The sequence below is a fragment of the Lepidothrix coronata genome, unplaced genomic scaffold, assembly GCF_001604755.1.
Source record: "Lepidothrix coronata isolate B3197 unplaced genomic scaffold, Lepidothrix_coronata-1.0 Scaffold344, whole genome shotgun sequence".
NCBI classification, from domain to species: domain Eukaryota; kingdom Metazoa; phylum Chordata; class Aves; order Passeriformes; family Pipridae; genus Lepidothrix; species Lepidothrix coronata.
The window spans coordinates 292643-301647 of record NW_016690524.1 but is presented as its reverse complement, the minus strand read 5'-3'; the positions used below and the strand labels follow the sequence as shown (position 1 = coordinate 301647).

At 64.4% G+C, this 9005-nt stretch overlaps 2 protein-coding genes across 3 annotated transcripts in view; both read right to left on the bottom strand.

The window, feature by feature from the left end:
* Positions 1–6275, bottom strand: part of AGBL5 (ATP/GTP binding protein like 5) — an 18018-nt gene extending 11743 nt beyond the window's left edge. For both annotated transcript variants that reach the window (XR_001878590.1, XM_017838535.1), the window contains exons 1-8: positions 6026–6275; positions 5374–5545; positions 4299–4465; positions 4010–4187; positions 3593–3771; positions 2388–2946; positions 1697–1866; positions 338–473 (exon numbers count right to left, since the gene is read on the bottom strand). Coding sequence is in view for 1 of the 2 variants with exons in the window: in XM_017838535.1 (XP_017694024.1) it covers positions 338–473; positions 1697–1866; positions 2388–2946; positions 3593–3771; positions 4010–4187; positions 4299–4465; positions 5374–5545; positions 6026–6222 (1758 nt within the window). In the remaining variant the exon portion in view is untranslated. The remainder of the gene's footprint in view (positions 1–337; positions 474–1696; positions 1867–2387; positions 2947–3592; positions 3772–4009; positions 4188–4298; positions 4466–5373; positions 5546–6025) is intronic.
* Positions 6276–7026: 751 nt separating this feature from the next.
* The window catches only part of TMEM214 (transmembrane protein 214), a 7670-nt gene continuing 5691 nt past the window's right edge, over positions 7027–9005 (bottom strand). The window contains exons 12-15 of the mRNA XM_017838515.1: positions 8681–8814; positions 8274–8442; positions 7714–7865; positions 7027–7482 (exon numbers count right to left, since the gene is read on the bottom strand). Of these exons, the coding sequence (XP_017694004.1) occupies positions 7356–7482; positions 7714–7865; positions 8274–8442; positions 8681–8814 (582 nt within the window). The 3' untranslated portion in view covers positions 7027–7355. The remainder of the gene's footprint in view (positions 7483–7713; positions 7866–8273; positions 8443–8680; positions 8815–9005) is intronic.

Here is a 9005-nt window from a genome sequence, read left to right as displayed (position 1 = left end):
GCCCGGCCCACCTGCACGGCACAGGGCACAGTGAGGGGACACGAGGGGCACACAGCCCGACCCACCTGCACGGCACAGGGCACAGTGAGGGAGCACAGGGAAGGGGGGACATCGGGGTGGGGCAACGGTGAGGGGGTCATGGGGAGAGGAGGGGATATAGCAGGAGAGAGGACACTGGGGAGGGGGAGCACTGGGGAGAGTGGGCAGCTTCCCAGAGCACAGGGCAGAAAAGCACATGGAGAAAAGTAACCCCAGCCTCGATTCCCAGCCCAGCCTCGATTCCCAGCCCAGCCTCCGGATTTCAGCCCCTCCCCCGGCTCAGCTGGGCCCCCTGTACCTGCTCAAAGAGCTCCACAGTGTAGCGGGAGGGGAAGGCGGGCGGGGGCGGGGGGCTGGCACGGCCGTTGTCATGGCAGGCCCCCGGGATGCTGTTCACCGAGCGCCCCGAGTTGTAGTTGCACTCCAGGGTGTAGCTGTGGGGCACAAGGGAGCCACTGTTACTCCACAGACCCTCAGCAGGGCTGGGGTGACCCCACATGTCCCTCTGGGAGAGCCACTTCGGTGGAGCTGGTGCACAGGAAAGCTGCAGGTTTCGAGGAGTGTGCTCTGATGGCAGGAATGGCCTGTCTCCTGCGCGAGGATGTGTGGACATACCAGAGATCAGTGTGATGGGAACTTGGGATGGAGCTCGTGGGGGTCTAAGGGTGGCACCCAAAGTGCCGAGGTGCCTGTGAGGGGACCTCTCAATCACCTCTGGAAGGTGATGGAGAATGGGGGGTCCCTGATGGAGAAAGGGAAGTGTCTCATGTCAATCCAGGGAGTGGGCAGCCACAGCCTCCCCCAGCCTCCGAGGTGTCCCTGAGCGAGCCATCCCAGAGGTGGGAAGGAGAAGAGGGGCTGGGAACTGCTGGCTGGGAGGGCTCCCATCTGTCCCACTGGGCAGAGACAGCTCCAGGGCCAGTCCAGCAGAAAACCTGAGCAGCTCCATCCCTATTTGCCTGAGGCACCACAGAGGCACTGAGAGCACTCCCAGCACCTTTCGGAATGTCACTGCTGGATCAACCCCGGGCTGCTCCGGGCCAGCCCAGAGCAAAGTACCACCAAGCCCAACCTGCTGTGTGTGTGTTCCTGTATGGCTGCATCGGTGTGTCCCTGACCCACCAGAGCTGGGCACAGAGCAGGGGCCGAGTGCACGGTAAGCACCAAGGAAACGGGAGAGAACCTCCCTTCTGTGGGTCTGGCTGCCAGTGGTGTGTTCCCAGCACAGAAACGGGCCAGGAATATCCCATGCCACGTGGGAGGGGGCGGATCATAGGTATCCCCGGCTCCTGGGATCACAGATGGGCTGAGGCTGGAATCTCACACACAGCCATGGGGATCCTGCGCCCACGGCAACTCAGCTTAATTACAGCTCAACACAGACACGAATGTCTCGGAAAGAGAATTCCCCCTGGAAAGCCATCCAAGAGCGGGGAGGAGAAACCAGAGCAACTGCAGGAAGAGTGTGGAGAGGGAGGAGGCGGAGGGCTTGGCTGAGCCTCTGCCTCAGGAACACAGCAGCACAGCCAGGCCCGGCTTCTGCTGACCTGCCCCAGAGCCATGCAGGACAGGGCGATCCCATGGGACTGGTTCCTCCTTCCCCCAGTCCCATGCCCAGCACGAGCACTCAGTGCCAGGCTGGACGGTGCTGCCCTACCTGTGGATGATGCCCAGGGCCTTGTAGACGGCCACGCGCCCGCTGCCCTCCTTGGACTGCCCGTCCCGCTTGTCCCGGGCGTACATGTTCTTCTCCGAGAAGTTGCAGCCCGTGAAGTCGAAGTGAGGCGAGTTCAGGGAGATCAGTTTGGGGAACAGCATGTTCTCCACCTGTGGAGAGCAGCAGGGGTGATGGGAAGGCCTCAGCTCCAGTGGGACCAGTGCCAAGTGTGGGGATTCACCAGGGTTGGCTGGGCCCGCTCTGTTCCAGTTCCAGGGTCTCACAAGCTCCAGCTGTGCCCAGAGGATGCTGCCCAGCCCTGCCCACCTCACACTGGGCTCTCCTGACAGCCACCTGGGAGGAGAGGAAGGGAGCCCAGTGGCACTGCTCTTCCCCACCCTCATCCCTCAGGAGAAAGGCAACTCTGCTGCTGGCCCACACCAGCTCCTGGGGGAAATCTGAGACCTCCTAGGGGAGGAGAGGGAGGAGACAGGAGAGAAGGAAAGAAGGAGGAAGGGAAGGAGAGGAGGAAAAAGAAAGAAAAGTAAGATAAGGAAGGAAAGGAGAAAGAAGGGAAAAGGAAGGAGCCGTGATAGGGATTTCCGTACCCCCCTCCCAGGAGTGGGAGGGAGGTTGGGGCCTGTGGGGAGGGGGCAGAGCAGCAGGAGGGTCCCAGCAGCCCTGACCTCACCTGGTCGTTCTCGTCGCTGAAGCTGTTTCCGTACATGAAGCAGCCGCGCTTGGACGCGTGGCCGTGCAGGTCCACGTAGTAGGCCAGGCCACTGTCCCGGGGTGCGATGGGTGCGATGGGCTCGGGGGGCTCGGTGGCCTCGGGCGAGGGGGCTGAGGGAGGCCTCTGCACCCCCTCCTCACAGTGCTCGTCGGTGTGGCTCGAGGGCAGGATCCAGGTGGCCTGGTCGGTGCTGTCCGACAGCCGCGTGTCCCGGTCCGGGCGGGAGGCGGTGCCGGCACACCAGGCACCGGCACCGGGGGAGTTCCGCGCATTGTTGGCTTTGTCCAGCTCCGACAGCGCGGCCTCCGCGTCTGGGACGGGAGGGTTGGGGCATTTTGTGCTCAGCGAGCTGGTGCCGAGCGGGGAGACAAACGTCCTCCAGTCTGGAGAGCCCGGCAGGACGCGGCTGTGGATGTGGTGGTAGAGCAGCACGGCTTTGGCCCCGTACACCGCGGGGTGCAGCTCGGCGTCGGGGTGCAGGTACTGCCGGTTCAGGTTCACCCCGCGGGAGTCGGTTCTGCAGGGAGAGCAGAGACGTGAGACCCTTCCAGGGTGCCCCGGCAACGCTGAGCTCACCTCGGAATGCCAACATTCCAGGATCTGTCCTGGAGTACAACAGCCAAACCACCCCCTCACAGCCAGAGGCTGCCCCAGAGCACCGAGAACCTCGGCAAGGCAGAGCCCTGTGTGATATCCTAGAGAAGGGAACGCAGCTGGGGAAGGGGCTGGAGCAGCAGAAGCTGCTGAGGGAGCTGGGGGGGCTCAGCCTGGAGAAAAGGAGGCTCAGGGGGGACCTTCTGGCTCTGCAAGTCCCTGACAGGAGGGGGGAGCTCAGGTGGGGGTCGGGCTCTGCTCCCAGGGAACAAGGGACAGGACAAGAAGAAACAGCCTCCAGCTGTGCCAGGGGAGGGTTAGGTTGGATATAGGGAACAATTCCTTCACAAAAAGGGCTGTCCAGCCCTGGCACAGCTGCCCAGGACTGTGGTGGAGTCCCCATCCCTGCAGGGATGGATGTGGCACTTGAGGACATGGGTTAGTGGTGGCCTTGGCCCTGGGGGAATGGTCGGACTCAAAGGTCTCAGAGGGCTTTTCCCACCCAAAGGATTCCATGAAACATGGAGCAGGTTTCCAGGCAGGAGAGCCCAGCCCAGCCCTGCACTCACCGGTAATGGCCCCGCACCACCCCGTCAGGGTTCAGCATGGGGATGAGCTTGAAGACGAACATCCGCCGCAGCATCTGGGCACGGGGATCCTCCTCCCGCAGGATGAAGTCCAGGAAGCCATTGAAAACAAAGCTGGAGGGGGTTTCTCCTGGATGGACTCGGCTGCTGAGAAAAAACACCTGGGAACAAGCAGACAGGGGTGAGGGGGGTCCCTGCCTGCCCCCCGACACTGCAGTGCAGGAGGGTCTTGCAGACTCTGCTCCCCACACTCCACCCAAACGCTCCAGCCCTTGGGGACATGACACAGTTTGTGTTGCAGACATGAGAGTGGCAGCAAGGCACCGACACAGGGGCCACTGTGGGGGCTGCTGACCCCCCTGTCCCCAGCACGGCCCTGATGCCGGCACGGCCACTCACCCTCTTCCCAGCAAAGCGGCGTGGCCGGGGCGTGCTGGTGTCTGGGAAGAGCTTGTCCAGCCGCGGCTCCCGCTTCTCCTGCATGCCGTGGCACGAGGTGACTGTCAGCAGGTCCACACGCAGCTTGTCCAGCGAGTGGCACAGCAGCTCCCGGTGGTAATAGACAGAGTCCAGGGGGCTGTGGGCGAGGAGGGGCCTCAGCTGCACCCAGAGTGAGGGGGCTCCCGGCTGGGCACTCTCACACTGGGAAGGGGATGAGAGGGCTGGGAAGGGGGTGTGGGGGGCACACCTGCTGGGGGACATGTGCCTGCAGTCTTGGAAGCGGCCGTCCAGCTGTGCCAGCATGTCCTGGCACTCGGTGTAGGAGAAGGGGTAGCAGAAGGCAAAGTAGGTGGTGGCCCCGCGGTGCTCCAGGAACCGGTGCACGAAGGACAGCACGAACTGCGTCTCCACCACCTGCCACAGACACGGAGCAGGGCTGGGCACAGGGGCAGGGCCACCCTGGCACAGCCACCACTCCCCTCTTCTGGCTCCCTCGGGCATTGATCGCCCTTGGCTATCCCCATGGGAATCACTGCCCAGCCACCACCCCTGGTGTCCTGGCACACCAGGTTGTTCCCTGCAGATCCTTTGGCTCCTTGCTTGCCCCACCAGCAAAACCACACCTGTCCTGTCCCGTGTCAGGGCATGGAAGGGATGCCACATCCCTGGAAGTGTTCAGGGACAGGTTGGGCGGAGCTTGGCGCGACCTGGTCTGGTGGAAGGTGTCCCTGCCCAGGGCAGGTGGTGGCATGAACTCCCTAAGGTCCCTTCAGCCCAAGCCATTCTGGGATTCAGTGGTTCTCTCTGGTTCCTGTTCCATGGAGCAGAGGGTCTGCTGGGAAGGTGGGCACTACCTCCCCATGGCAGCACACGTGGACCAAAGAGCACCTAGAACAGGAATCCCTCGGGCAGCTCCCACCACATCCAAGGAGCCTCCTGGGAATCTCACCCCTTGGCTGTGCCTCCCAGGGCTCCCCCAGCCTCCCTGGCTGTGCCCCCCACCGGGGCAGCAGCACCTGCTGCTACAAAGAGCTGTTTTCTGGCCACTTTGGCACCTGGTGAAGGGGAAGAGAAGCACCAGGAGTGCTCGGGGGGCAGTTCTGTGTTCCCCCACATGTTCCACCCCATGGTGGCCTGTGCCCAGCCACAGCTCCACGGACCCTCCTCTGCACAGCCCCAGGAAGGGACTGTCATTAACCCCCTTCCCCCGGGGGTGCCAGGGACAGCCCAGCCACTCCCCCGCCCCAGCAGAGTGCAGTGGTCACCCCGTGGCGAGGGAGGGGTGTCCATGCCCCCAGAGCCCCCCCCGCCCCGTGTCCCACCTGGAAGCTGGGCCGCTGCCGGATGCGCTCCCAGCGCGGGCGCACAGGCAGGGTGCGCACGAAGGGAGCCATGCCCTGAGCGTACAGCCGGCTCTGCTTGTTCATGTTGAGGATGTGCAGCTTGATCAGCTTCCCCGGGGCCCCCCCGCGCACGCTGAAGTAGAACCAGGACCTGGGAGGGGGCAGGAGCGGCGCCGGCTCAGCCTGTGCCCGGGGGTGTCCCCCGAGGAGTCCCCCCACCTCCCCCCGGGGGAGGGACCAGACACCCCGACGCTCCTCCCAGGGCACCCCGGACCCCGCTGGCTCCCTCAGCCCCTCTCCTCCGACCCCCAACCTCACGGACCCCCTTCCCAGGGCACCCCTACATGGTACCACCCACCCACCCATCCGGCCCTGTCGAACTTTGTCTGTCCCCCGGGGGGGCTTAGATCCCTGAGGGAGAGGGCACAGACCCCCTGAGCCCACTCCCAGGGCACTCTAATCTCGCCGGCCACCCCCCAGCCCCTTTGCTCAGCCCCCCAACCCCACCGACCCCCGTTCCAGGGGCTTCCTCGCCCCGCACCAGCCACTCCTGGACCCCGGGGAACTCCCGACCCCAGCGCCCCCCGTACGGTACCAGCCGCCCCTATTCGCTCCCCCCGCCTGCCGGTACCTGTTGCCGTTCTCATACTCGGTCTGGGCGCAGTCGGGCCGCGTCCACACGTTGAACTCGTAGTCGGCGGCGGGGAGCGCGTTGGCCCGGGCGGCGGGGCCGCCCCCCGCCTCTGCCGGCCGCACCTGCTCCACGTGCGCCAGGTTTCCCGAGTCGAAGCGGGAGCTGAAGAGGAGTCCCCCGCAGCGGATCTCCATGGCCCGGCGGGGCCGGCCCCGGCATCGCCCCGGCGCGGCCCCGGCACGGCCGGTACGGGCCGCCCGGCAACAGCAACGCGCGCGACCATTGGCTGCCGCCTCCCAGGAACGCCGCCGCCCATTGGCCGGCGCTCGGCAACGGCCGCGGCGCCCCTGGGGCCGCTCCGCCTCCCTGGCCACGCCCCCGTGCAGACCACGCCCCTCCCTGGCCACGCCCCCAGGTACCTTCACACCTGTCGGTGCTCACCTGTACACGGAGCACAGGTGTGTGCACAGACACGCGTACACGGAGCACAGGTAGGTGTGTGCACAGACAGGGACAGACGTGTCCGTGCCCATGCGTGGCTGTGTAACGCAAGTCGCGTACACAGTTGCATGTGTGCACACGCAAGTCGCGTACACAGTTGCATGTGTGCACACGCAGCTCCACAGACACACCTGCGCTCAGGAACACAGGTACGTGCACACACACCTGTGCACGCGGCAAAGGGACACGGCGGCAACAAAACGGCAGAGGTGGGACTCGAGCTTGCCACCTCCCGCACGCCGGGCAGGCGCTCTGCCCCCTGAGCCAACCGGCGGGGCGGGGCCGCGCGGCGCCAGCGGCTCCTTTGTAGTGCTCAACACGGAGACACGGCCCCGCTCACCGAGGGGAAACGGTGCCTTCTCCCCCAAAAATGTGCTGGGGATGGGGCGCAGGGGGCTCTGGATAACCCCCTTCACCCTGCGGGCATCTTCAGTAAGAAAAGAAAATAAAGCACGTGGAGTAATTATAAGGAAAAAATAATAAAATAAATCAGTTCATTTACCAGGGGAAGGGGTGGGGTGTGGAGGTGGGTGGGGGCTCCGAGTGTCCACCCCTGATCCTGTGAGCAGGCAAAGCACAAGGGGATGGGGATCACCCACCAGGGACAGAGGGACAGGGAAAGCCAAAGCAGTCACAGGGTGCGGAAAAAACCTGTATGTGTGTCTCCCCAGTCCCCCAGAAAATAAACCTCCCCCAAAATCCCCGATTTGACCCAAAGTTCCTGTAGGCATCGCCCTCAACGTCTCTATCCCCCATCCAGCTGCACTGGGATACCCTCTGGCAGTTGGAATGTCGGGAGACGGCGTGACCTTCTCCAGAAAGCAGCTCAGTGTCCAGAAATCATGGCCAGGGCCCAGTTTTTGAGGGCCAGGGTTGTGTTTTGCAGGTAAATCCAAGAAGAATAGGTGAAACTCGTCAGGTGGTCCCTTACGCACTCCCACGTCACGTCCCCACTGGAAAAGCAAGAAGGGGTTATGGGGAAGGGAGCCAGAGGCAGGAGGGGCGACACAGGGGGGATACAGGAGCCCCTCGGGCAGGGTGATGGTGGCCCTGGTGCCACGTGCCCAGGAGCAGGATGAGGAGCCATCCCCCAGCAGGGACAGAGGTGGCTGCTACACTGAGGGAGCCCCTGGGGGAGTGGAGCCCAAGGGACCCTGGGGGACCCCACGGGGGGTTCTGCTCACTTGCAGGAGTCGAGGCAGCGCTGCCAGCCCTGCTGCAGCGCCGAGGCCAGGCCCTGCAGCAGCGGCACCAGGCAGCTCCACACCAGGAACAGCAGCAGCTCCCGCACGCACTCGGCGAAGTGCAGCAGGGACTCGGGGAGCCGGGTCTGGACCTGCAGGAGCAGAGACAGGCGTGGGGTGAACATCAAACCCCCCAGCAGGTCCAGGGCTGGGGTCCCAGCAACCTGATAGTTCCATCTCACCCCTGAGCCCTTCCCCACCTCCCCCCTTCTCCAGCACACAGCAAACAGGGCACCCACACTCTGTGCAACACTGACATCACCCAACTTCCACCAAAACACTGGTTTTCAGGACACCAACAGCAGGAAGTTTTCTCAGCCCTCTCCCTGTCAGCCCTGACAGCCACTGGAAGCAGTCAGAGCAGGGGGGCACCATAGGGGGATGAATGGCACTGGAGACGTGGTGCAGGGCCTCCCCCTCCCCAGATCCCCAGCACTCCCCCTCCCATAAGCCCCCCACTGCATTCCTGGTCTCCTCCAGCCCCAGGAACCCCCCCTTACCCACTCGCTGAGCCAGGGCAGGCTGCCCTGGAGCCATGAGAGCAGGGAGTAGCACTGCTGGGACACATCCCGGGCCACCTCACCACCCGTGTCCCAGAGCAGCTCCAGCTGCGGCCGCAGGACGGACACGGCTGCAGAGCCGTGGTGGGCCAGGCTGTGCTGCAGCCACCTGCACGGGAGTGAGGACTGGTGAGGGCAGTGCCAGATCAGGGCACCACTGGCACCACCACGGGGCACCGGAGCTGCCACCACAGGGTGGACAGAGGAGAACTCTCGGCTGAGCTGGAAGTGCTCCCAGGCAGGGCTGGGAACAGCTCCCGGCTCCCTCCTGAGCCCCCATCATGTTGCAGGATGGCCTCACCCCTCACACCCGCCATCTGTCACCCACCCACGCCAGTGCCACGGACCTGTAGCCCTCGAGGCAGCCGTGGGACACCTTCTGCCAGGCCAGCTGGGAGGCAGGCAGGACGCCAGAGGAGCGGAGCAGCCGTGCGGAAGAGGAGGCTGGAAGAGACAAGAGTGTTCCTTGAACGGTCCCTGGCTGATGGGACACATGCCAATCTGTCCCCAGGAGCTCTGTGGTGACACGTGTCTGTCTGTCCCTGAGGGCTCTGTGGTGACACGTGTCTGTCTGTCCCTGAGGGCTCTGTGGTGACACGTGTCTGTCTGTCCCTGAGGGCTCTGTAGTGACACGTGTCTGTCTGTCCCTGAGGGCTCTGTAGTGACACGTGT